Source organism: Anarrhichthys ocellatus, unplaced genomic scaffold, assembly GCF_004355925.1.
Source record: "Anarrhichthys ocellatus isolate YVR2014 unplaced genomic scaffold, GSC_Weel_1.0 scaffold33, whole genome shotgun sequence".
In the NCBI taxonomy this organism is placed as follows: Eukaryota; Metazoa; Chordata; class Actinopteri; order Perciformes; family Anarhichadidae; genus Anarrhichthys; species Anarrhichthys ocellatus.
The window spans coordinates 4,206,531-4,230,701 of record NW_022280063.1 but is presented as its reverse complement, the minus strand read 5'-3'; the positions used below and the strand labels follow the sequence as shown (position 1 = coordinate 4,230,701).

General features: G+C 44.0%; 2 protein-coding genes across 2 annotated transcripts in view; both read left to right on the top strand.

Moving 5' to 3' along the window:
• The window catches only part of yaf2 (YY1 associated factor 2), a 10,849-nt gene extending 1,450 nt beyond the window's left edge, over window positions 1–9,399 (top strand). Inside the window, exons 3-4 of the mRNA XM_031865727.1 lie at window positions 8,534–8,689; window positions 9,027–9,399. Of these exons, the coding sequence (XP_031721587.1) occupies window positions 8,534–8,689; window positions 9,027–9,279 (409 nt within the window). The 3' untranslated portion in view covers window positions 9,280–9,399. The remainder of the gene's footprint in view (window positions 1–8,533; window positions 8,690–9,026) is intronic.
• A 481-nt stretch (window positions 9,400–9,880) lies between these two features.
• LOC116393409 (glucoside xylosyltransferase 1-like) lies at window positions 9,881–21,171 on the top strand. The gene is made up of 7 exons (XM_031865726.1): window positions 9,881–13,471; window positions 13,966–14,170; window positions 14,281–14,412; window positions 14,648–14,899; window positions 15,099–15,222; window positions 15,448–15,620; window positions 18,756–21,171. The coding sequence occupies exons 1-7, from the start codon at window positions 13,269–13,271 to the stop codon at window positions 18,915–18,917; spliced, it is 1,251 nt and encodes a 416-aa protein (XP_031721586.1). The 5' UTR covers window positions 9,881–13,268; the 3' UTR covers window positions 18,918–21,171.
• Window positions 21,172–24,171: the final 3,000 nt, after the last annotated feature.

The following is a 24,171-nucleotide window of genomic DNA, read 5'->3' as shown; positions in this document are numbered from 1 at the left end:
ATATATATATATATAAACTTTATCTGATAGTTTTCATCAAGCTCAACATGATAATTCTGTTTATTTCCTCTGAGCAATGCATTAGTCTCCATGTTCTCGTTCACACTGACCTCCGTAAAATGAGAGAGAGGGACGGCTCGCTCTTTAAGCACACACACATCCATCTTGTTGCCCCGGAGATATTTGTAACAGACGAGGGGGGGGGTTGCTTCCAATACTCGAGCATACAAATACACAGCATGTAGGTACACACACACACACACAGGCTGGTATTTTGTCCTGACATCAGTGATTTGAGGCAGGAAATGACTGTTATTCCTGAGTGGCGGTCATTATCAGGATGAAAACACAACAATGGGTGAAGGAGAGGAAGTGTAGCCGCTAGCTCTGGCTATGGGAAACTGTGTTTGTGTGTGTGTGTTAACATGATCTTCCTCTTTAATGGCTCCTCTCCTGCGTTAGCACAACTTTCCCAATGATTTAACTACAACAATAACACATCGGCGCAGTCGTCCGCTTTGGTGCCTTTTCATAATTGTGGTATTTCTTGTGTCGGTGCATGCACTCATTCGCCCGTGCGTGCACTTGAGTGCATGAGTGTGGGAGGGCTTGTTGTGAAAGGAGGTTGTCAGAGCAGCTGCCAGACAGACAGCCATAGCTCATTACTATGCAACAGCTTAATCAGCCCGCTGTCATCAGAGACACACACACAGATGCACTCAACATGCAAATTTTACACATGACTGCCTGCGTGTTCGTACGCAAACACACACTTAATACGCACAATTATAATCGCTCACGCAAACAAAGCGATTGAGCAGCAGACATACTGTTGTCATAGAGTTCAGTTTATTGCGGTTGAGCGTTGATTGTTGAGAGGACACTCCAGGGTGTGTGTGTGTGCGCGCTTCCATAAAAGCAAAGCGGCCCGCAGCTTTGCCAAGAACCTGTCTGAATCCTCACGTCACCAAAAAGCTGTGACATTCTTTGTCTCCTCCATCTGGGCATTTTTTGTGGAAATTGGCAAGGGACCCACAGTTCCTCGCTACACCCCTGACAAATTTAGAAAACGTCCGTGAGAAGGTCTTATTTAATGTCAAGAACTCCCTGTCTACCCAACTGCAGTGCTGCAGAAATGTAGTAGTGTTTGTTATGCTTTCCCCCCCCCCAGAAGGCCGCACACAAACCACCACACGCAGGCTAACACTGCAGCAAAATGGCCACACTGGTGGTCGCAGCTGTTAACGACCGAACACAACAGACAAGTGGACGTCTCTGCGAGCGAGCCAAAAAGGCGTATGACACGCGGAATATAAATGTGGGACGAATCCCCTCGCTGGTTACCAAACAAGCATGACTGAGCAATTACCGCGAAGTGACGAATTAATGCTCGACACGGGGCGATGAGTGTCCACCGGTTGGAAGAGGCGTCCCACGGCCAGAAGGTCACAGTGTGGGCTCTGTGGAAAGTGGCTTAAAATCAACTTGTCACAGGTTGACACTTTTTCCTGACAGGATCTGCAAGTGCCGGAGATGACGGGCGCCAAAAGTAACATTTCAGGGGCAAGGTAGAGAAATATTTGTCGTTTGCATGTAGCTAGCCGTCGAGAGATGAATGTTTTGTGAAGGTGGGGTTTAGCAGATCTCGCTGCCTTGCTGCCTCTGATGTGGAGAGATGATCTACTGCAGGGACCCAAAGCTGGCGTGCTGATTGAAAGGACGTCGCCGAGGCTGCGAGTTTGACTGAAGACGGGGGATACATCAGCAGAATTGGACTGGCTTATCGGAGGAGGTGCAGTGAAACGAGAGAGAGCGAGAAAAGAGGGAACCGGCTGACGTTCCGATAATTCTGTCAGCGGGCTCGGAAAACTTGTGCGGCTAGGGAGTCGAATTTTGAGGAAACGCGAGCGGGACCTGTTTAAATATTCTCTCTGCACCTACGTTTTGGGAAAGAGAATGCACGCTGGCTTGCAAACCTGATGCATTTGTGCAGATTCGTATGGAATACTGTGTTGTTTTTCAAGCTGCTATAGCTCACAGTATCTAATTAAAGCCGCCTTTTTAGAGGAGCTTTTTGATCACAACGCATCGTGCAGCCCTCATTACCTTAAAAACTTTTGCCGAGGAAAAAAAGTGGAAGGATCGTTTCATCTCCCTGCGACTCTCTGGGCTCAGTCCCATCCTTTTGAAAAGCTGCAGCGCGGCAGATGAAAGTCACAGAATGGCAGTGTGGCGCTTAAAAAGGAGGCCGTTTTGATAAGTGCAAGGTCACAGGTTTGATTCCTACAACAGCCGAAAAAAACGCCCCTCAGGCAGAGCTTCCATTGAGCAAGACAACGAAGGCCTCTCAGAGAAACCCCATTGTCCTGGATTGGAGTGATACCTTTTTAAAAAAACAATGTTTAAAGATGGAAGACGAGGCATGTTTCAGAGTTAACCCCCGCCGTCTGGCGTGCGGTACAGCTTGAATAAGCTGAAGATGTCCCGTGCAGTGGTGCTGACAGACTTGGCCGAGGTTTAACAGCTGAGTGTAATAAAGTGGCGTGTGTGTGAGTGAGACCTTCTCCCGTGTCGAGCCTGCACCACCTGCATCTGTTGTTCACCGAGCTGAGCTCTGACAGGTCAGGCCTGCCAGGGAAACCGTGTGTATGGCGCGTTCAGCAGCATTATATTTCTGCAGGTCAGGACAGTGAGCTTGATCATGTTCAGATTAGCTCGCTCTCTCTCTCTCTCTCTCTCTCTCTCTCTCTCTCTCTCTCTCTCTCTCTCTCTCTCTCTCTCTCTCTCTCTCTCTCTCTCTGACAGGTTGAGTGATGTGCGCGTTTTGTCAGCTCCGTCTAAACAAGCACCAGCCATTCTGGCCGGCTTGCAACCTGTCAGCATCTGGCTGCTTGGATGTCGGTTCGTCGTCCTCTGCACCGGCTCGCCCTCACGGGTCATGAGCAGTGCGTACACACACACACAAAAACACAATCAGGCTGTAATTGTTCGAGTGGCTTAATTGTTGTTGATCTACCTTTTAAATAAACATAGCTTTCAATACAACATAGCTCAGAGTATCTGGTGCAGGATTCAGGCCTTTTTATTGACTATTTATCATTCAAATATAAAAACTTGTTATTTTTGTTGTTTTATTAATCTGACGATTATCTTCTTGCCTTTCCATTTAGTCAAAAAAATGACCTACAAATAGGCCAAAACCCCAAAGATATTCAGTTTACAAGCGTATAAAACTGAGTCGAAAATCTTCATTTTCTGGAACTTGTAGCCTGCGGAATTTTAGGCATTATCCCAAAAGAAGACAGTGATTAATCACATGTAAACAAGATAAAAGGAATTAAATGCTATCACCAAAATCATAAAGCAGTACAGCGCAAAAAGATCCAAATTGTGATGTAGATATTTGTAATACAATTGTTGCCATTTCGAAGCATCTGCTTGAACTTTTGTAATCAAGCCGGTGATCAGTTGTTGCACATATCCATTATAAATATGAGATACTGATCAGCTGCTGGAGCCATCTAGTTATGGGAAACCGTGTCCCGAGTTGCATAGACTAAGTTTATCTTTAAAGTGGATTGGGAGGGGAGGGGAGGGGGGGGGGGCTCTAAATGCAATACAAGGAAAGGATTGATTATCTCTCCTTTCTATCTGTTTATTCTCTAAAAAGTAGCTGCCTCTGTAAAAATGCGAGCAACTGCCATGGAATACTAAAATCCATTTAAAATGCTGCCTGAAGGAAAATGCATCTGTTTGAAATGCAGAGAATAAAGTGTGAATTAGCTGTACTTCCACGTTGTCCCACTCACTGCCTGTGCAGTATATATAGTATACACACATACTGCACATACTTACGAGAATGCAGTTTCATTTTGGCAATAAAATTAATTACCCATTTCTTACATCTCTGTTGTAGGTATCAGCTTCCTAGCTTCCCACCTCCACACCTTTCTACAGGGTCAGTCTTCCGTTTTGGAATAGTCAAATGATTGATACAACAACTGTGTATCACCAAATCGGTGTTTGATCGTCCCATTTAAATGATTACAACCTCTTATAAGTCACACAGTTGGCTCGGTCATGTGGGCTCCTGGTTACAGCGCCCGCACGGCATACAAACACCCGAGTGTACACTGGGGACAATGAAGCTGGCTGTTATCACGTCACCGTGGCTCAAGATTATGGCTACGTGATAAGCCTGTAATTACACTGGTGACACTGATGCATGACATGCTGCTCTATATGTGTGTGTGTGTGTGTGTCTTGTGTGCGAGAGAGGAGAATGTGGTGTAGTGTGGCTAGCGGGCTGTAGAAGGTGTCATAAACCACATGAACGGGGCCGGCCATCTGTCTCTCTCTTCCACACATACACACACATGGTGGTAGCGTGTACAGGCAGGGAGAGACATTAATCATCGGGTTGGAGGGGCTCCCAGGAGCAGCCTACGACCCGATGATAGGACGCACACCACCTCGATTGAGAGTGCTCAACAGGGCATAAAATAAGCTATTTCACAACGATCTTACAATCATCACAGAACAGCGAGACGAGATTTTGTTTATCGCAGCACACTTATTTGCAGTCCATCAGAACGTCCCGCGGGCTGTTTGCTCATCACACAGTGTACTCGACAAATGTTAGCGGGCAGGCCAACATCAGCAGAATTCTGCACTGCCTGTCAATTCATATGCAACGCGTCACCGGTTCAATGTTTTCATAGAGAGTAAATGACTGGAATAATGGCCAGAGCTGTAAAGATATTTAGAAATAAAAGTCCAAAACAATGAAGGCTTTCGCCTAAAGACTGCCATCATGTTCAAAGCAGGAACATTTGGGTCCGTCCTTTGCGTGCTTTGGTTGAAAGTAGTTCTGAATCAGAGAATTGGGAGTAGGCTTGTAGGTATATTTGGAAAACGATGACGCACATCAGATTTTAAAGTGGAATCTTAGGCCGCAAAACCCTATTTTTGCTGTCCAGTGAAAATCAATGTATCGCCAAAGTGCTTCATCGCAAAGCTGAAAACGGGACGTGTTTTATTAATTATAAGTATGAGTATTAGTCGTCATTTTACAAAGGTTATTTGGCCTCATCTATAAACAGATTCTGGCTCACAACACACACACCGTCAGTGTTAACTGCTCTGTCTCTGTGAGCTGTGGTGTTGATGACCCGTTTGTCCGCTGATGGCAGAAACTTGGCGGTCAAACCTGAATTTGCTATGTGACCAAATCAGGACCAGGGGAGACAGTTTTTTTTTTTTGTTGCCGTGTTGGTTCTTCCACTGCTTTGGTTCTTGTTGGTGGAGTGTGAGGTCAGCGGGTGCATCAGAAGGAGGGAGAGAGGGAGAGATAGCGATAGACTGTGTGTGTGTGTGTGAGTGTGAGTGTGAGAGAGAGAGACATATTTGCAAAGGGGTCAGCCAGAGTTTCCCCGTCAGTGAAATGTGTGTGGGATCAATGGCAGCGTTTGCCTCCGTTAAAAGCTAAATTCTTCTTAATTATTATTCGTCTTGTTTAATCTAAAGCAAGAGACAAGATGGCGGAGCGGTTTGCACTCACGCGTTTGGAAATGTAATAATGGTCTTAATCGAAGTGATGGACCAACAAACGCGCCAGTATAGAGAGACTATATGTTCTCTTGACTACATTAAAAGACATTTTCCTTTTCAAGGAAATGTAATTCGGCGCGTTTAAAGCCTTGCCTCGTAACGTCCTAATTTCCCAGTGTGGGACTCCATTAGCTGCCGTGGAATAGATGGCCCGAGCGGAGCAAAATATCGATCGGAACAACAGTTCCAACACGCAGTATTAATGTCAGAAAGAATAGGCCGTTACATTAGGCACAGAAATTCCTGTTGGAATCAACACACACACACACACACACACACACACACACGTTCCAGATGGAGGCCAGTAGCGAAGGCCTAAGTGCTAAGATAATAACCATTTGATTGGGTTAACAGAGGCAGTTGTGTTTAGGCCTGCTTGCTTTGCCTCGCGGAGCGATATTAGGTCGTCTCCTCTTTCACCTCCGGGGTTATTGAGCCGGCTCTATTAGTGAGAATCTACTTCATTGTTACACATGAAGAAGATGGGATGCATGAGTGGTGTTTATACTCGGCCCACGATCGCTCTCGGGCACAGCCAGTCCTTTCCTCTTTTCTTTTTTTTTTTTTTTTTTTAAATAGAAAAAGGAGCATAATTAGCCTCAGGTGATGGCACATACAGTGCTCATTTGCGGCATTAATGAGAGACGGAGACGGCAATAATTCAGCTGTTCAGCGCGCACACAGTAAATCACAGGAACCATAGAAGCACATAATGAAATCATGAATCAAAGAGGAGGTTATGAAACGAGGCAGCCGGTCGTCTTGTTTTTATTTTATTTGGTAGAATGTGGCCCTGGGGGCGGGATGGTCCAGCCTGTTGTGACAGACATTTGTTCATTGTATTGGTTGTGAGGGTGCCACAAATTTCTCTTTGAGAGGTCTCTGCTTTTTATTTTTTATAAAAGTCTCCCCAAAAAAAAGTGTCAGCAGTTCTGCAGCGCCGCGCTGACAAGACAGACATATTAGAGGATCTCGACATCGCCTCCCTATCAGACGGTTATGTAGGCCAAGAGACCCATTTGCATTTGGCTCTAGCCTTGCTAGCATCGCTGCATGTTCTGTGAAGGCAGCGATAACTCCGGAAAGAAGAAGAAAAAAAAAAAAAACTGACTCTGGGAGAGTCTCTTTGAAGCTAGGCCCCAATTTAGGTCATCACCGAATGGTGAAACAACAGCTTTGCCCTTAGAACAAGACAGCAGACCAGCAGCTCTGGCTTCTGTATCTCCTCTTAGAAAATGGGGTTGAAGCCTGTAAATTCAGCTAAATAGGCCACCGAGGCTCTTTGCACAGCAACACTTGGCCAAATGCTCACACTAATTCTCTAGATGGATTTCGTCAAGTACACTCTGTACTGTGTTACACCCCTTAAAACTGAATTTGCATTTCACCCGTATACTGTATTTGCATTAGACATGTGCAAAAAGGAATTTTTTTTTTTTTGAAACTGAAGCACCTGGAGGCCAATGTTTTGTAATTGCAATACTTTTGGAAGGGTTCACACACAGGTTAGTGCACTTGAGCGAAGCTGCTGTACCGTGTTACCGACAGAGAGAGAGAGAATCAATACAAAACCAAGCTTGCTTTCTCACAGAAATACTTCACCAGCGGTTTGTTCAAAGCTTACATTTCACAGAAAGCGGCTGATGAATTTGTTTTCACTGTGTTCATTTTTTCGCTCGAATTACAAACAGGAGTGCTCACTGGGGCTCAGAAAACACACTGTGCTCTTCCCATCATGCTTCATCTGCTCACGGTGTGTGTGCGCATACATGTGCGTAGTCTTGTGTATGTGCCTCAATATGCTTCAGTGTTCGATTGCATTCATAAAAAAAGCATGCATACGTTCTCATGTGCACCCATTATATATTTGTACACACCGCTTTGGCTTTTGGGTGCAGTATGCGCGTGCTGTGGTGTGTAGAGGTGCATTCATACATATAACTGTGTGTGTGTGCGTGCATGCAAAAATCAGCCGCTAGATGTGGAGGCTCTCTCAACAGATGGCCTTTTCAACACACTCGCCTCTCGGCTAGGGCTGTTGCCAGCCCCCCCCAAAAAAAAACACACATACACACTCTCCTGCACAGAAATACGATCGCAGCCTTCATGCATGCAAACTGTTGCCAAACCGATTGCATAATGTATCATTTTTGAGACAGCAGGCACTCACGGAGGATGGAAATGTGACTGCGAGGAGGAACATTTAGTGAACCGTGTTCCACATTCTGTTTGATATTGGATTCACCTTTTAACATTCTGCAGAGCTTGTGTGTGTGAAGGTGCATCATCCTCGCTTATCAGGCAAGCATTGCCGTCGGCGAACACTGGTTTTCTGTCATCGATAACGGATGACGGGCTTTTGATGCAAGGCAGTTAAAACATTAAGTTGGGTTTTTGTATGCGATCCATAAATCAAAAATCTTAAAATCCATCATCGGAAAATATTAATTAGCCGGTGAAGGATCGAAAACCGCGGCGTGGCAGTTCACGCCCTCGCCTGGGGATAAAAGACACAAAGACTCCAGTGAGAATATGACATTCCACATTTGGGGAGATAGAAGACATTTTGGGTGTGACCTTTTAAGAATAATAATATTGTGTCACACCGTGCTTGAAGTCAGATCTAATCTCTCCTTCACATACAGTCTCACGGAATCCTGTCTGAGCCCTTAAAAAACAAGCCTGTGCAGGTATACCACATATCTCACAGATGGCTCAATCCCCGGGTTGTTTTTTTTTCTCGCTGCCGGTGTTAAGAACACTTCCGCAGCGCCGTCCTATAACCAGCGCTGGCAGTGATTATTGGCTCTTGACGATGGCGGTATACGCTAGCATGAAGCCATGTGCTCACTGTGATTTTCCCTCTCATTAATCTGCCACGCTCTTGTCTCCCCCTTCCCTCCCTTCCTCCCCCTGGAATCAGGAAGCCTCGTCCCGTCTCCCAGCTCGTCTCGCAGCAGCAGGTAACGCAGCAGTTTGTGTTGCCCCCGCAGCCCAAAAAGGAAAAGAAGGAGAGAGTAGAGAGGGAGAAGAGCGACAGAGAGCCGGCACTCAAGAAGAACAGTCACAAGAAGATGAGGTAAACAAGCTGACACGGGGTTTGGGGGAGGGGGGGGGATGCATGAATAACCATGCTATAGATGGTGTTTATGTTGCCACCTGAAGTGAGCTTGATGTGTTGTCATATTTCATGAAGAACTTCAAAAAGATCGAGGTGAGGAGGGTGGGGGAACACCAAAAATGAATTTCAAAGCTGGAGGATGCTCTTTGGAGTTTTCAGTGAGAGATGAAGGCGCTTTCACTCTTTGGGTAAATCGGTGATCGTAGTTTATTTTTTGCAAAGGGCTGATTGGAACAGGAACCTCAAGCAGGATTTTAAAGAAATATTCAATGCTGTTTCTCACTCTCTCCCCAAGGCCGAGGTTAAAAAACATCGACCGGAGCAGCGCCCAGCACCTGGAGGTGACGGTCGGGGACCTGACAGTCATCATCACGGACTTTAAGGAGAAGGCCAAGCCCTCGTCCGCCCCGGCGACGTCGTCCAGCACCGCGTCCACGGCCGACCTCCACAGCCAGAACGGCTCCAGCTCGGAGAACACAGAGAAGGGGCTCTCCCGCTCCTCCTCACCCCGAGGGGAGGGGAGCTCCGTCAACGGGGAGTCCCACTGAGTCACCCCCCTCCCTCCGATCCTCCCACGGCCTCTCCACCCACATCTCATCTGCAGGCCCATGGGTCACTGGTGGAGCATCCTGCCTTCACTTTGAAAGCTGCACATTACTGACAAAGAACAGTTTGTTTCTTTTTCTTCTTCTGGATATTACAATTTCAAAAAGGAATTGTGACCGAACATCAGATTTGGTCGAGTCCAATAGGTTTTAAAGATTCTCTGGAATCCTGCATTTAGAAAAGCAATACGAAAGACCTTTTAGCTCCACGTTTCGTAGAACATTTGGTGTCATTGGAAAAGGATCCCCCGCACGCTTTCCGAACCTCGCTCCGAGAACATTTACCAAGACTGCCGATTTTATTCTGACGAAGAACTTCCTCAGAACTGACCTGAGACATGTCTGAATAAATGTTCGGACAAGCTTTATGGTGCTGTGCAGCTTTATGGTGCTGTGCGGCTTCCTTCGGATGCGCCTGCCTTTGTCGAGGCTTTTCTCTTTATATGTGCAGCCCCAACCTCACATCCCCCTGCAGTGGCCGGCAGAGTGACCTATTCCCCCCCCCCCCCCCCCCCCGGGCCCCCCCCCCCCCCCCTCCCCCCCCCCCCCCCCCCATGGAGTCTTCAGCCTCTACCTTCCCCCGTTATGAACCTGAACCACCCATTACGCACTCTGTGTCCCGACACTGAACCTTCAACCTCACAGGCAACCGTTGCTCCTGCTCTTAATTACTCCAAGCTTTTACTTGTGGACTGCCTCAGCTGTGGAGGGACTTTTTTTTTGACACAGCAGAGCGGGCTGTACTCCTACTGGCACAATGTGGTGCTTTTGGGTAATGTTTGGAGCGGGTCGATTCGTTCAGGTAATGCTCGTTATGTACGTCTTAAAGGGCATCGGGCAGGTTTTGATAAAAGCCCTCTTTTGAATGGTGCAGGAAGGTATAGTATATGATATTAAAGGATAATACCGGTGTTTTTGTCTTGTTTTTTAGCTTGTGCCAATAATCTACACTACTTTTGGTTTGCATTACAGCCAGCCATGTTTAAAGGTACAATCAGGGTTTTGTTCCATCTTTACATACAGTATAAAAACCACAAATCTGCATTAAGTGATATTTTTGGGATCACACACTATATCCATGGCCAGCAAACCAGCTCTGACATGCTGTTGTTACACTAGACTGATGTTTCTGGTGAAGAGAGGCTACTAGCTAACTAGCTTCTAGCCAATTACAGACCAGAGCTAAAAGTTGGGTAAATACTGAGCTGATGTTTGTCAGAAGACCAGAAACATTAATCCGAATGGATATGTATGTTGGTTTGTGTCTGCTAGCTATGCAAGTAGGCAATAGATTGCCAACATATTGGCCATAACAGCTCAAAATCGGTCTCTCAGGGCTTTGTTTCGCTGTGCCCTCATGCTGTCAAACAAATACACTTAATGCAGCTTTGTAATTCATTACAGCCCGCTTGAAAAGTGGTGGTCATACTTTATCAGTCACATTATAAAGTACATGATGCCGGCAAATTGTGACACTAATCACTGACGTCCTACCATGCTACACCGTGGTGAGTGTCAATCACATGACTCCCACAGAATAAGACATACCATCATATTTCTGCTTTTACCTTTATTGGCACATTTTATTTTCTCCATCAACAGCTAATTGAAAGCAAAGTTTATCACAGTAAAGTTTGTCTCAGAGGAAAAAGGGAATGGTTGTTTTCAATATGAGGAATTGTCAACTAAATATGGACGGAAGCTACGGGACTGTGGCTGTAAGGGACACCGGTATTCTCCTTTTAATCTCTGCTGCACCTGCTCAGCGGTCACAGTGGAGAACCAGAGGGTGCCTAAGCTGTTCTGCCCCCCCCCCCCCCCTCCTCCTCTGTGGACCCAGTTTGGACACAGCATGGTGCTTTTAAACCGTAAAAAAAAAAGGAGCTTTGACTTCTGGACATGCGAAAGCTGATTGTGTGCCATGTGATGGACTTCAGAAACTGCTTCAACTTCTCCATTTTGACGTAGCAAAGTGGGAGGAGCTTTAGGATATACTAAACCCTCAGCGGAACAACTACGGATCAACCGAACTACACACTAACTTATGAAACCTTGTAGAATACTACACAGATAAAAATGGATATTTCTAAAAAAAAAAAAAAATATTGTACTACAATGTTTTGATGTGGTTGTATTATCCATCATAGCAGTGTTATTGTCGAGAGTTTTACTTTTTCATTTTAGCACAGATCCTAAGAACTGTCATGGCATGATAATATTATGGTCTCGGTATATTGTGGGACAGGCTACGTCTCTTAGTTTGTTAGCATCGTTCAATGTATCAAGAGATCTAACCGCTTCACCACACTAGCTGGGACTAGCTGCGTGGACCCGCGAGAACTGTTCGGAACAGAAGTTTGTTATTTGGTTGTGGCAAAAATGGAAAGATTTAAAAAAATATGTTGGTTGTCACTTGTTAATATTTTTTTTGTTTTTTTGTTTTGCTCAGTTTTAAAAATGTGTAAACTTGTTTATTACATGTCTAAATAAGAAAATGCAAACAAGAATCATTTTACTTATTGTCATTAGTCGCTGTCACAGGTTTGTTTTGCTCAGCAGAGTGCTTGTTGTTTCAGCTCCATCCGGTGAACGGCTTCATAACTGCTACTCATCCTCAACACAGTATGTTTGGGTTAAAATGTTTACAGATCAGGTACATGTACATACATTGAGAATGGTGTTCATCCATGCAATAGTTAAGACATTCATGTCCATGACTTCATTATAAAGGCTTACAGTAGTGAGCATAAGGTGTGGTTTACACACTATTAATTAGTCAACCACTACAAAAGTTGGTAACCTAATTTCCCCAGAATAAATGAAAGTGCAGTTGACGTCCAGGTCTGTTGTCTAGTGGAGCCACATCAATAAAGACGGACTAGTCACTTGAAGCCATGAATGGGTCTTTTCAGAGGTGGAATCCATTGAAAGTTGCTGCAGACACAGCCTGAGGGAAAGGGGGGGTGGTTCAACACTGCGTATCGCTCCCACCCTTCCCCCATTTAGGGTCCCGACCTCCTGCTTCTGTTGCAGTGAAGAGCATCAAGTGAAACGAGGGGAATAGACAAACTCGGAAAATGGTTGTGTCCTTCAGAATAAAAGTCTAAATGTAGTCCTTAAAGTGGTTATGAAGGCCAGTGGCTGCACGGAGGTACAGAACCTCGGAAGTAATTATAACGATTGTATTACAATATACGATGAAGATCACTGGCATATTATTTGAATTAGGGTATGTTCCCAAGCCTCCCATCTTTTAGGTGTATGATTGTCAAATGTCAAAATTCTTGAATTTGGAAAAGATGGACTAAAGATACAGCAAATAGTTCCTCCTTCCCTCACAATATAGTCTTCTGGAACACGTGTAACACAAGCATTACCATATTACAGCCACATTTTTACAGTTTGTAACTTCATTAATGGGTCTCAAATGTCATAAATATAACCAAATAATTGTACTATCCAATTTATCCAACCAGAAATGTCCACTCTGACTACATTTAAATATGGTCACTTTAGAAAGGAAATCTTTTCGAAAACAATGAAAATCTGATGCGAGTATGGCAGCTGAGGAGCATTATGTTTAGCTACATTGTTTTCCACACCTACATTGTCACAGTATATACATTGTAACATATTATTACTAGACAAGATATCAGCTCATTCCATCAGACCAAAACAGACAAAGAAAGGTAATTAAAGCTACAACAGTATCAATATTTTTTTCCAAAGCATAAAAATTAAAAAATGTGTAGTGAAGAATTGCATGTCTTCAGAATTACCGCCAGAGGGTGCAATTGACACGCCAGATAATCATTTTATTTTTATACTTTGACCGGAAGTGCGTTCCCACTGCGACGAGCTTCGCAGTTCGTACTATAAGCTTAGTTTCTATGTCATGACTGTAGCTACGAGTTGTGTTTTCAAACTCCAAAATGCGGCGTTACATTCGTGCACTAATGTTGTGCACGGTGTTCGCCGTGTTTTCGGGCTTGTACGTTTACAGTAAACTATTTTACGCGGACGTGTCTGTCGGTGGAAACGGACCGAAGAGGGTTTTCATCCCACCGAGAGTCCCCGGAGGCAGGCGAGGTACCGCGGACAAAACTGGGCCCAAAAGCCCACACTGGTACAATAGGTAGGACTGGACTTTTATGTTTTTCCTGCTTTAACGGGGTCCAACTGGGGTAAAAAATACATTTCATACGATACGCATAAGTGTATATGTATATATCAAAAGTTACTCTGTACCACACTGGATGTATAGGAATGTAACGCTGACTGACTGAACGGCCCAATGCAGACAAAGTACACTGCAGTTAGCTTCATCTTTCTATGGTTGTAACGCGAGACTTGGACAGGTGTGGGACCTCACGTGCACCCTCCCTCAGAGTTCCGGTTGTAATTGATACATCACTTAAGTTATGGATACAGTTGTCATACAAATAGCCTACACAATATGACTCCCACCGACCAATAACTCGAGTATTTTTCTTCAAGTCACAGTTGAATCAAGTGCCCTTTGATGTCAAGATGAGCAACAAATATTATTATTATAATAACATTATCATACCCAGGACTCTGACATCATCTTTTTACATCCTCACTCCGACTCTCCTTCCTCTCACTCAGGTACATCATGCGTCAGCAGGGTCAGGCGGAGGCCGGTGGCGTTCAGATCAGACCTGAACCCCCCATGCATCTGGCCGTGGTGGCCTGTGGGGAGAGGCTGGAAGAGACTCTCACCATGATCAAGTCCGCCGTGCTTTTCAGCATCAAGCATCTCCAGCTGCACATCTTTGCCGAAGATCAGCTACACGCCAGCTTCATGGAAGCCGTGAGTAGGAAAATACTGCAAGTTGCTTGCTGTTTCACTGTAAACGACAGAGTTTGTGTTGATCATATCCTGTATAATATACCCCTACTATTAATGTATCTGTGTTCCAGTTGGAGGCGTGGCCTGGTTTTATTCGCTCCAGGTTCAACTACACAGTCTACTCCATCAGCTTCCCCAGTGAGAACGCAGCAGAGTGGAAGAAACTCTTCAAACCCTGCGCTTCTCAGAGGCTCTTCTTACCCGTGAGTTTCTTATAGAAGCATGAGAACCACAGTGGAAATGCATATCTGACATCATTATGACATTCTCAGTTACTTTTATAGACAAAACATAACCCAAGTTAAAAAAAGGACTGGGAAACTATAACAGATTATGTTCTGTTACCCTGAGGAAAATCTACTTTGTCAGGCCACTGCAGAACATCCACGTTATTGATGTTCTCAGTGACATCTCCTGTGTCTTTCTCCATCTGCGCAGCTGATCCTGAAGGACGTCGACTCGATCGTGTACGTCGACTCAGACATCCTCTTCCTGCAGCCCGTAGACCTCCTGTGGGAGTTCCTGTCCCAGTTTAATTCCTCCCAGCTGGCCGCCATGGCCCCGGAGCACGAGGAGCCCCGCATTGCCTGGTACAACCGCTTCGCCCGCCACCCCTTCTACGGCAGGACGGGCATCAACTCGGGGGTCATGCTCATGAACATGACACGGATGAGGAACACGTACTTTAAGGTAAGGCTGAGGAGATATTTGTTCGGCTCTGTTTACTGTATTTGTGTACTACCTTTATTGGCCACAAGATGTCCTCCTTCCGCTGCAGATGTTCACCAAAGTCTGTGCAAGGAGTTGGCAATTGTGAAGCTCCCGACACTTACAATATTGTGACACAGTAAAGGCATCTTTTTGGTGTTTACATATGTGTTGTTGACAGAATGACATGACGTCTGTGGGGCTGCGTTGGGAGGAGCTGCTGATGCCTCTTCTTCAGAAATACAAACTCAACATAACCTGGGGAGACCAAGACCTTCTCAATATCATTTTCCACCACAACCCTGGTAAGGCTGCACGCACCAGTGCAGCACACATAGCATGTATCTTTCCACTTACAAGACTGTAGACTTCTATACATGATGCTTTTCAGCCTCCACAGACAAACTGAAGAGGGGTTACTTGTTATCAACTGCTAGATTAGCTTATCGTGCTCGTCAAAGTCTACAGGATGTCCCTTCGCGGGCCCGATTTGTTGACTTGTTTCTGTGTTCGTACACTTCCACTCACAGAGTGCCTGCTGGAGTTTCCGTGCCGGTGGAATTATCGTCCAGATCACTGCATCTATGGCAGCAACTGTGCGTCAGCGGAAGAGGATGGCATCAACATCCTGCATGGAAACAGAGGGGTTTACCACGACCACAAACAACCTGCATTCAGGGCCGTTTACGAGGCCATACAGAAGGTGAGCAGGAGCCCCCGCATTGGTGTGTTTGTGTTGGAGTCTGTGGGATGCTTGAATACACTCGTCCATCTATAGGCTTTGTGAATTCAGTCACAGTATGGGCCTTTACTTATGTTGCATCACAGGATATGGATTTGACATGATGGGATTTATGGACAAAAATTGTCCCCAGTGCATACAATTAACTGCGTTTCTATTTATCTTTTATTAACTTAATATTGTTCACTTTAGACATCTTCATCAAACACAACTAAAATGTTTTACCCTTGTTTTAAAAAAAATCAATTTCACTAATAATTACTGAAGACCTAAAGTAGATAACAAGACGTCATATCAAGATGAGTGCAGTTTGTCTACGATTACAGTTGATTACAGAAACGTGTCGATATTAAAAGGTAAATATTAACAGAAGCCCCCCGAGGTCTCAACAGCCACAGCCATTATACAGGCAGATATTGATGGCAGCAGAGGAGCAGCCAATGGGAAATCTTTGTGAAATAAGAGTGTCTACCAGAAAAGTGGCTGAAAACAGGCCCCCTGTTACAAGTCTCTTGGGTATATTAAAGTTAAAAAAGAGACAAAAGCCCGAGCCTGAGCCCTTTTCAAAGTGTTGTCGGTGTAATTTAGTGCAACATCCGATGAGAGGAGCCCTTTTATAACCCCAGTGACACACCTGCTCTCCAACACCGCCCTGTTCATTCACCCTCCGAGATGAGATTTTGGATTGGCGCTGACCCTAAAGATCGTTAAGTGTTCGTAACATCCGATTGTCTTCATTGGAAAACAAACGTCCACCATTTCCAGAAGGTCGGAGTGAAAGCTAATTTCCCCCATGAGGATTGTTTATGGGTTGCTTACCAACAGTGTAATGATATTGACGACACCGGTGGCATTTACTTAATGAAGCCATCAACGTTGGGAGTCTCATTGCTTTCCTATTAACACAGCATTGAACAGAGATCAGAGCAATGGCTGATATACACCGTATGTATGCATGGCCTGCAGTTCAAACTGCAGCTTTATAGGACAGGATCAATTACAGCAGTAGACACACATGTACCTCTGCGGCTAGAAGCGAGCATGAACCCGAGGGCCCATAGCGTGCGCTAACACATATTCTTTCCCAATAGCCTATGTAGGTATTGATACTTTCATACATCTGTGATTGAGTCTGGTCGGCCAGGAGTATGGATTGATATTCTGTGTGTTTCATCTGCAGCAGAACCTCAGGAGTCTGAGCAGTGTCATGGAGGGAATGACAAACAGGACAGCGCTATTTTCAGGCCTGGAATAAATAAACCCACAAAGTTTGGAAAAGTCGTGGGGTTTTGCTTTGCAAATACTTCTATAAAACTATAAATCTATGTTGGTTAGACAATATTGTGTTCGGGCAGATGAGATTCATCACTTGGCATGACATTATTCTCTGCGTGGGGTGACAGACTCTGACCTTTTATTGTTTTATGACTGAACAAATGTTTCAGAGAATGTATGGTCATAGAAATTTGCCTCAAAGGCTTGGAAAAGTCAAGGAAATTTCATGGTAACCTTGTGTATGAACCCTGACTTTTACTCGGTTTATAAAATATAGCATAGTTGCTTGAGAATAGAACTAAGTGATGATGAATTGAGGACGGGCACAGAAAAACATGGCCCAAAGTGCAAATCCTATGCTCCCATTTGACAAACCCAACCTGGCTGGTTTACTGTGACTTAGAACATGTCTAATTTGATAGGGCTCAGCTCAGTAGCAAGTCATTCTTAAAGGTCCATACAGGGAGGCAGTAAAGAGAAACCTCTGGTAAGCTTGGGCAGCAGAGACAAAAGGGTGAAGGCTGGTTGGAGAGCACACAAATACTGGGCCTGATTGCTAATCTGGAGCAGGTGTGTAATCAGGTGAGGGCCTGAGGCGGGAAACACACTGAGTGCAGATTGAAGACAGGTGTTGCTGATAACATTAACGATGGCTGTGGTGTATTCACCCGTCACTTTGAGCTTTGTCTTCACTGCTTTACATGATTGTTGAAGTTGAACTACTTTACCTGAGCTAAGTGGTTAATGTTGTTAATATCACAACGAGTGATTCATTCTACTGTGATTTTCTTAATAAACTGTGGCCATGCCCTGTATCCTCACACAAGGAAATGGGAATACAAGCAGCAGTGCTCCTCCCTGTCTGTCCGCCCGTCTGTCCCAAGCAGACCACAGCGGTCTCTCCGTCATAAAGCATCTCCTCCCTCCCTCCGCTGCAAAAAGAAGCTGAGCCCGGGAAGCAGCAGTTAAATTTTTACAGCCGATGGTACGTTTAGAGTTGGAGTCTGCACACCAACAGCGCCCCATCAGCCACACAAAATCAATACACCAACTGTAAATGCAACTTTATGACCTTGCAGGTGTGTGTGTGTGTGTGTGGAAGAATGTGCTCATAAAAACGCCATTCTCTTTGTGACCCAATATCTGGGACTCAACCGAAAGCAAATGAGCTGGCATAAAAAATGGTAATTCCCCTTTGATTTCCTCGGAGCGTTGTAAAGGCCCCTTCATTATTGGGAAGACATGAAATTTCTTCTGAAATCCCCGGTTATCACCAAACGGTAAGCCTATAGCATAAAACTGACTCCAACAACGTGGGCCGCTTTATGTTATGCCCGGCCGACCGATCAGATTAGATGTGCGGTCCCGTCTGAGTTCAGCATGCCTTGCGGATTTATTTTTTTAATTTATCCAGGGAAAGAAACCCAAATGCTGCGCAAAGCACCACTTTGCCCACTTGCTGAGGGAATCCGATCAATTCCACTGGAACAGTAGCAGGTTGAGAGCTGTCCTCGGGGGAGTTTTGATAGTACTTTGGGATTGCAGCAGCTCATTTTAAGTTTACAACCTTTAGACAACCGCCACCCCCGTGTTTCAGCTCTCTGTAGAAACAACTTACTTGGCAAGTTTCCGTCATAAAAAAGTTCCTTTTCATCAGGATGCTTTTTGTTTCCTGATGTAAGGTCAGTACTTTTAAACCGAGGAGCTTATTCTCCGTTTAAATATGGAGTGCTTTTTGGATTTATCTTTATATCCTCGGAGCAAATCTGGAAACAATACAGCCCACCAAACCTAAGCGATGAATTGTTTTTGTCGTTCCAGTTCTCTTTCGGCGCAGACCCAGTGGCTTCGTTGTTGGATCCACTGGAGGAAGAGCTGCTGAAGACGACACACACGTATTGTGGTAAATCCCACGCGCTTCTCACCAAGAGGCTGGCACACAGCCTGGCAAACATCAACAGTAAGGCCCCACGTGGACGGTGACGGAACGGAATCACAATGATGGGACGGAGGCCAAAAGGAGGGCGGGCCTTGAGCTTGTTCTCAAAGACTTGATTGTGACTGAACAGTAAGATACTGTACAGTTTATTTCTAATCCTCCAACAGCAGGGTTTTTAGACTGATCACAAAAACATGTTTTACTTGGCAAACTGTTCAATAACAAAGAATTATGTCCACACTTCTTCGTGGACAGCTAATGAGTGGAGCTTTTAGGTTATTTCGGTGAACACCTGCTCCATAAAACAGTTGGGATTGTCTCAAACTGAGACTAATTAGTGCCCACCTCTTAAGTTGCTCTGGATAAGAGCGTGATGTAAATGTCTGCAATCTGCTCTAAATGTTACGTTATGTGAACGTATAGCAGAGAAAGCTATTTACTACTGGTGGACACATGGATTTTTTTTTGTTTCTATTACAGACTTTTATGACTTTTTATTTTTTTAAAACCAGCCATCTTCCAATCATTTCTTCCTTTCAGTGCCTTTGGTGACCGACTAAAGGTGAATAAGCCTCATGGTGCAAACTATCTGTAACAGGTTGGAAGAGTAGCTCTTGACTTTCCATATTGGAGAATGTATTGAACCTTGTGAAACACTCTTATTAAAAGAGACAAAAGAATCCTATCAGAACTGGACGAAGGCCCCATTTTCACAGCTGTATGCACTGGCCCACTTTTTTCACCATCAGAAACCATTTCAGTACCAACAACATGGAAGAGAAGTCGTTTCAGAGCATATGGTTTTCCTGAGTAAAGGTTTGTCCTGCTCTGTTATTTTATCTGTTACACAGATCACCTTGACCCAAAATACAACAAGCAAAAATGAGGAGAGTCACATGGTCTACGGTCAAGTTTATGTTTTGGGATGTCAGGTCATGTGACTCGACACAAATGTTTCTTTTTTGTGTCTTCTAAGTTTATACATTTCCTTTTGTTACTTTGAATACACATGTTTCTGGCAATTTGTGACTAATTCGATACTACAGCCAGCGTACATAATGCAGAAAAATTGTTATTGAAAATATGAATAAGCTACAAGTTCCACTGCCAATGCCAAAGCATTTCTTTTTTACTATAATTATGGGTTTTTGCACCGTTGAATGTATTTTCTAAATGTTATTTTCAGTGCTTATGTTGGTATGGTTGTATTGTGAGGATATGCTTTGTGACATGTTTATATGTCATGTGCTGTTTGTGTGTGTGGTTTTTTTTTTTACATTAAATATCATTTTTGTGGAACTGTACAGCAGTGTGTCTTGTTTAAACCACCAGAGGTCAGAATTTTTTGATATTTTGGTACTAGTGATTAATGACAGATATTGTTTAGGTACTTTTTACAATAATAATAAAATATTTATAACAATGTAATAACATAAGGGGAAAGCTACTTAAGCAATTGAATTTTTAAAATCATTGCTATCATTTCCACACTTTAATAATACAAACATCTCATTAGATGTTTTCTCTTTTTACCAACATGAGGCATCTTTGTAAGTTTATTCTATAAAGATGTAGCGCGAAGAAGATTGATGCTACTTTTCTATCGCCTCCTTGGGCAGATCAATGGACTTTCCAATAATCCATGACCATTTCTGCCTCAGCTCTGAGGCGCTCATAAAGTGTAAGTGATGGACCAATAACACGGCCGTATACGTGCCTGTCTGGGACACTGTATTGCATTGAGTATGTAGAATGAGTTTATGCTTATTCCCATTAGGTGGGGGATACAACTGTCCGTTTATGACTCCAGAGGTAGTTTGATTCATTGCACCAGAAATATCCTTCATTCATCACTATATATATATATATCCGTATGAGAGCTTATCAATTACCTTTATTGACCGGTGTGCTTAAATGCAACATGTAACAGTCCAGGTCCCCAGAGGGGAGGGAGACAATGGCTCGGATTGAGCACCACATAGAAAAATTCAATATCGCCCGTCCTCCGAAGGTTTCATTTTCCTGAAACTACATGTTTTATATCGTAATAAATTACTCCGATTTTATTCCTTTTGTTCCATCGCGGCTGGAGGAGAAACTATTTAAAATAAATACGTGACCTCCAGCTTTTAGAGTGGGGTTAGAGTGGGTAGAGTGGAAGATGAGGAGGAAATGGGGACATCGCAGAGTAATTAAATGTCTGTGTGCATGAAAGAGAAATATATTTATATTTGAATCGAGGTATTTTTTCTCTATTGTCACAGGACAAAATGTTGAAGAACAGAGCTGAGTGCATAGTGGGGGGGCAGAGAAAAGGCTGACGGAGTGTGTTGAAAGAAAAGAACAAGGCTGTCATAGCCAATATAGCAATTAGGGCACTTTACTGCTTCAGAGTTCCATCTTTTGGTTATTGCCTCTGAAAACAGAGTAGGACCTATAAATGGTATCATCAAAAGAAAAAGGCGACTGAGGAACAAGAAACAAACATATTCCAGGTATGTGCACAGGTTGGATGGCATACAGTGTATAGCAGTGAATAGCTATAGCAGGGTTCATTATAAACTGAATTAATTGATCAAATAGGATAAACAACCACGGAGGTAAAATCTGAAATCGATAAACGCCACAAGAACCTGAAGAGGTAGATTAGTGCAGCATGAGAAATGTATTTTATCATCATTTTTAACTGGTCAAGGGGGAACCGTTGCTGCTAATCCATCAACACGTGCTACATTACCACTGTGACTCTAAATGCGGATGCATCCAGTGTGAATAAAGCTAAAAAAAAAAAGGGCTGATATTACATACGCCTGCTCAAATGTGGTTCTTATTGCTGATCTATAAAGCACAAAGAGAACACACAAAAAAACCTTTAGAAGTCGATCTCATTAGAAAGCAATATCTATTTCAAGATGGGCACTGTGTGCTCTCCGTGCTTGCATGTATGTGTCATTTATAGTGAGTGTACGCTTTGATCTAATGTAGAGGTTCCTTTTATTCATGTGACTTGCCATATAGAAGGACAAGACGGCATCTGTCTAATTCTGACAGCTTGAATCACACAGTATATGGATGCATAATGCACACATGTTCAAATGCAGCGGGTTGAGAGGCATCACACGCACTCACTCACTCGGTATATGACTTCTGCTCCGCAAAATTTGAGCATGTATGTCATACGGTACTGCTAGATTGCACAGTAGGGGGTCATTTACATGTTGTAATAGGGTCTACATATCGCTACTGTAGGAGATGAGAGAGAGAGAAAGGCACACAGGCCTGAACGTTCCCCACAAACAGAACGCCTCGTGCCGCGCTTCTTATTTACATGTGTGCGACTCCCGGGGTACATTTGACGCCCAGCGAGATGGAATATGACATCTCTGCTCGTACCGACGCCGAATCTGCTTCAGTGATTCACTGGGTACGTCACGTGAAGAAAGAGAGTGATGGGTATTTCAGGCAGATTGGTTTATTTACTTCACAGCTTATTTACTGTGTTTATTTGTCTGACTCGTGGTGGCAAATGCCACGCAGCCAAGTACGTCTCTGTCCAGCTCTTTGCGAAATCTGGCTGCTTTCAAGGGAGGCAGCACTCAGGAATGTCCAACTATTATCTGTCTCTCTGCCAAATGTGATCCTTGTTGTTGGCCCCATTGCTTTGAATGTGTGTTCCGTCCTTACCCCCCCTTTTCCCGCCTTTACCTTCTTGCATTCCTAAGTTTCTATCTTTCCACAGTATTTCTACAAGAATCCACCTTTGAAATCCTCTGACCTAGTTTCTCATGCACCCATCAGAGGGCACGCAAACTTCCAAAGACAAACCACACTGCGAATACAAAAATACCCAACGGGCTCATCAAAGATGTTCTTTTTCTTCTTCAAGAAATGGCAACGGAATAGTTTCAAAGATAGATTGTGTTGCAGACGTTCACACCTCCAAACATTTCAAGAACGCCAGTGTGAGTGTGTGCCTTAGAAATGCTAGCCTTGGGGATACGAGCTCTTTCGCTTTTGTACTAGACCGTAGGCACACATTAGAGCCCAAACCAGGTTGCTACCGTGAGACAAACGCATCCAAGGACAATAACGAGACGTTATCGTCTTTTCATGCATTTGAGGTTGTTGAGTTACTGCTCGCTACAAAATGGGATGCTCGGGAGGGGTTTTGAAGTGGTTTGAGCACCTGGGTTTGCGATATTAACATAAAAGCTAGCAACAGTGTCAAAAGCACACAGCTCCAGGATTCCCTCCGGAGTGAGTCACGTCATTTTTAAAGGAAATGTTTAAAAGTTAGCTTATTAGCATTAGCATATTGCATTATAATTGTGAAGCTACCACCAGCAGCCGGGCAATTTGATTGTAATTTTTACACTTAATAAAATGTAGTAATAATGTAGTAATTACTGAGCTCTATAGGTGGATGTATTTTTTTACTTTTGGTATGAACCAGGCTAGATGTTTCTGCCTCGCTGAAAAGATTGATAGCACTCTCTTACAACTGTTATAAGGCTACATGCTAGCAGACAGTTAGCAAAATGATAGGCTACACAACTTTTGCACTTCAATTTCTGTATGTTTTTAAACCATATGGCTATATTTTGTATGAATTAGTGAGCTTTAGAGGTGCCGTTTTTACCTTTGTACAGAGCCAGAGTCAATCGTCTCATCTAACTCCCTGCAAGAAAGTGAATAAGCCAATTTCCCAAAATGCTGTCCCTTTAAAATAGTGTGATGTGTTGGACTCTTGATATAAATCGCAGAATGGCAGAGGTTTCCAATTCAAAATATTCCTTTTGCAGAGAATGTCAGCAGCATGAGAACACAAAGCTGCACATTTATATGCACTTGTGCACAATACACCTTCACACAGGAAATGCACACACACACACATCAGACTCACACACCATCTGCTCTCCCCTGTCTATAGAACCCATATAAAACTTAAAGCCGAAGCAGAGGTGGCGCTGAGATAGAGGGGCTGACATCAGAAATGAGAGTGACTGTGGTGCTTTTATATCCCAGCATACCCTGACCCTCCTCCTCGTCTCCCCGCCGCATCCTCATCACACAACAATAGATTTCCCATTACTGCTCCCTCCTTCGGTCCATCCCTCAATCACAGCTCGACAATATTTACCCCCGGAGTGCTCTGTTTCAGAACATACCTCAGCGCGTGCTTGTGTGTGTGTGCGGTCATGTGAATATTTGTTCATGGCTGTAAAAGTGGGCTTATATGAATGTGTGTGCAGTGAAATGTATAGCTGTATTGTATTCCAACAGCCCAAAGATTATCTT

Bases quoted from the DNA above. Each gene is read 5' to 3' on its own strand.
- LOC116393409 (XM_031865726.1), top strand. From the start codon at position 13,269: ATGCGGCGTTACATTCGTGCACTAATGTTGTGCACGGTGTTCGCCGTG. The intron at 15,223-15,447 runs GTAAGGCTGCAC...TTCCACTCACAG, and splicing joins CATTTTCCACCACAACCCTG to AGTGCCTGCTGGAGTTTCCG. The intron at 15,621-18,755 runs GTGAGCAGGAGC...TTGTCGTTCCAG, and splicing joins TTTACGAGGCCATACAGAAG to TTCTCTTTCGGCGCAGACCC.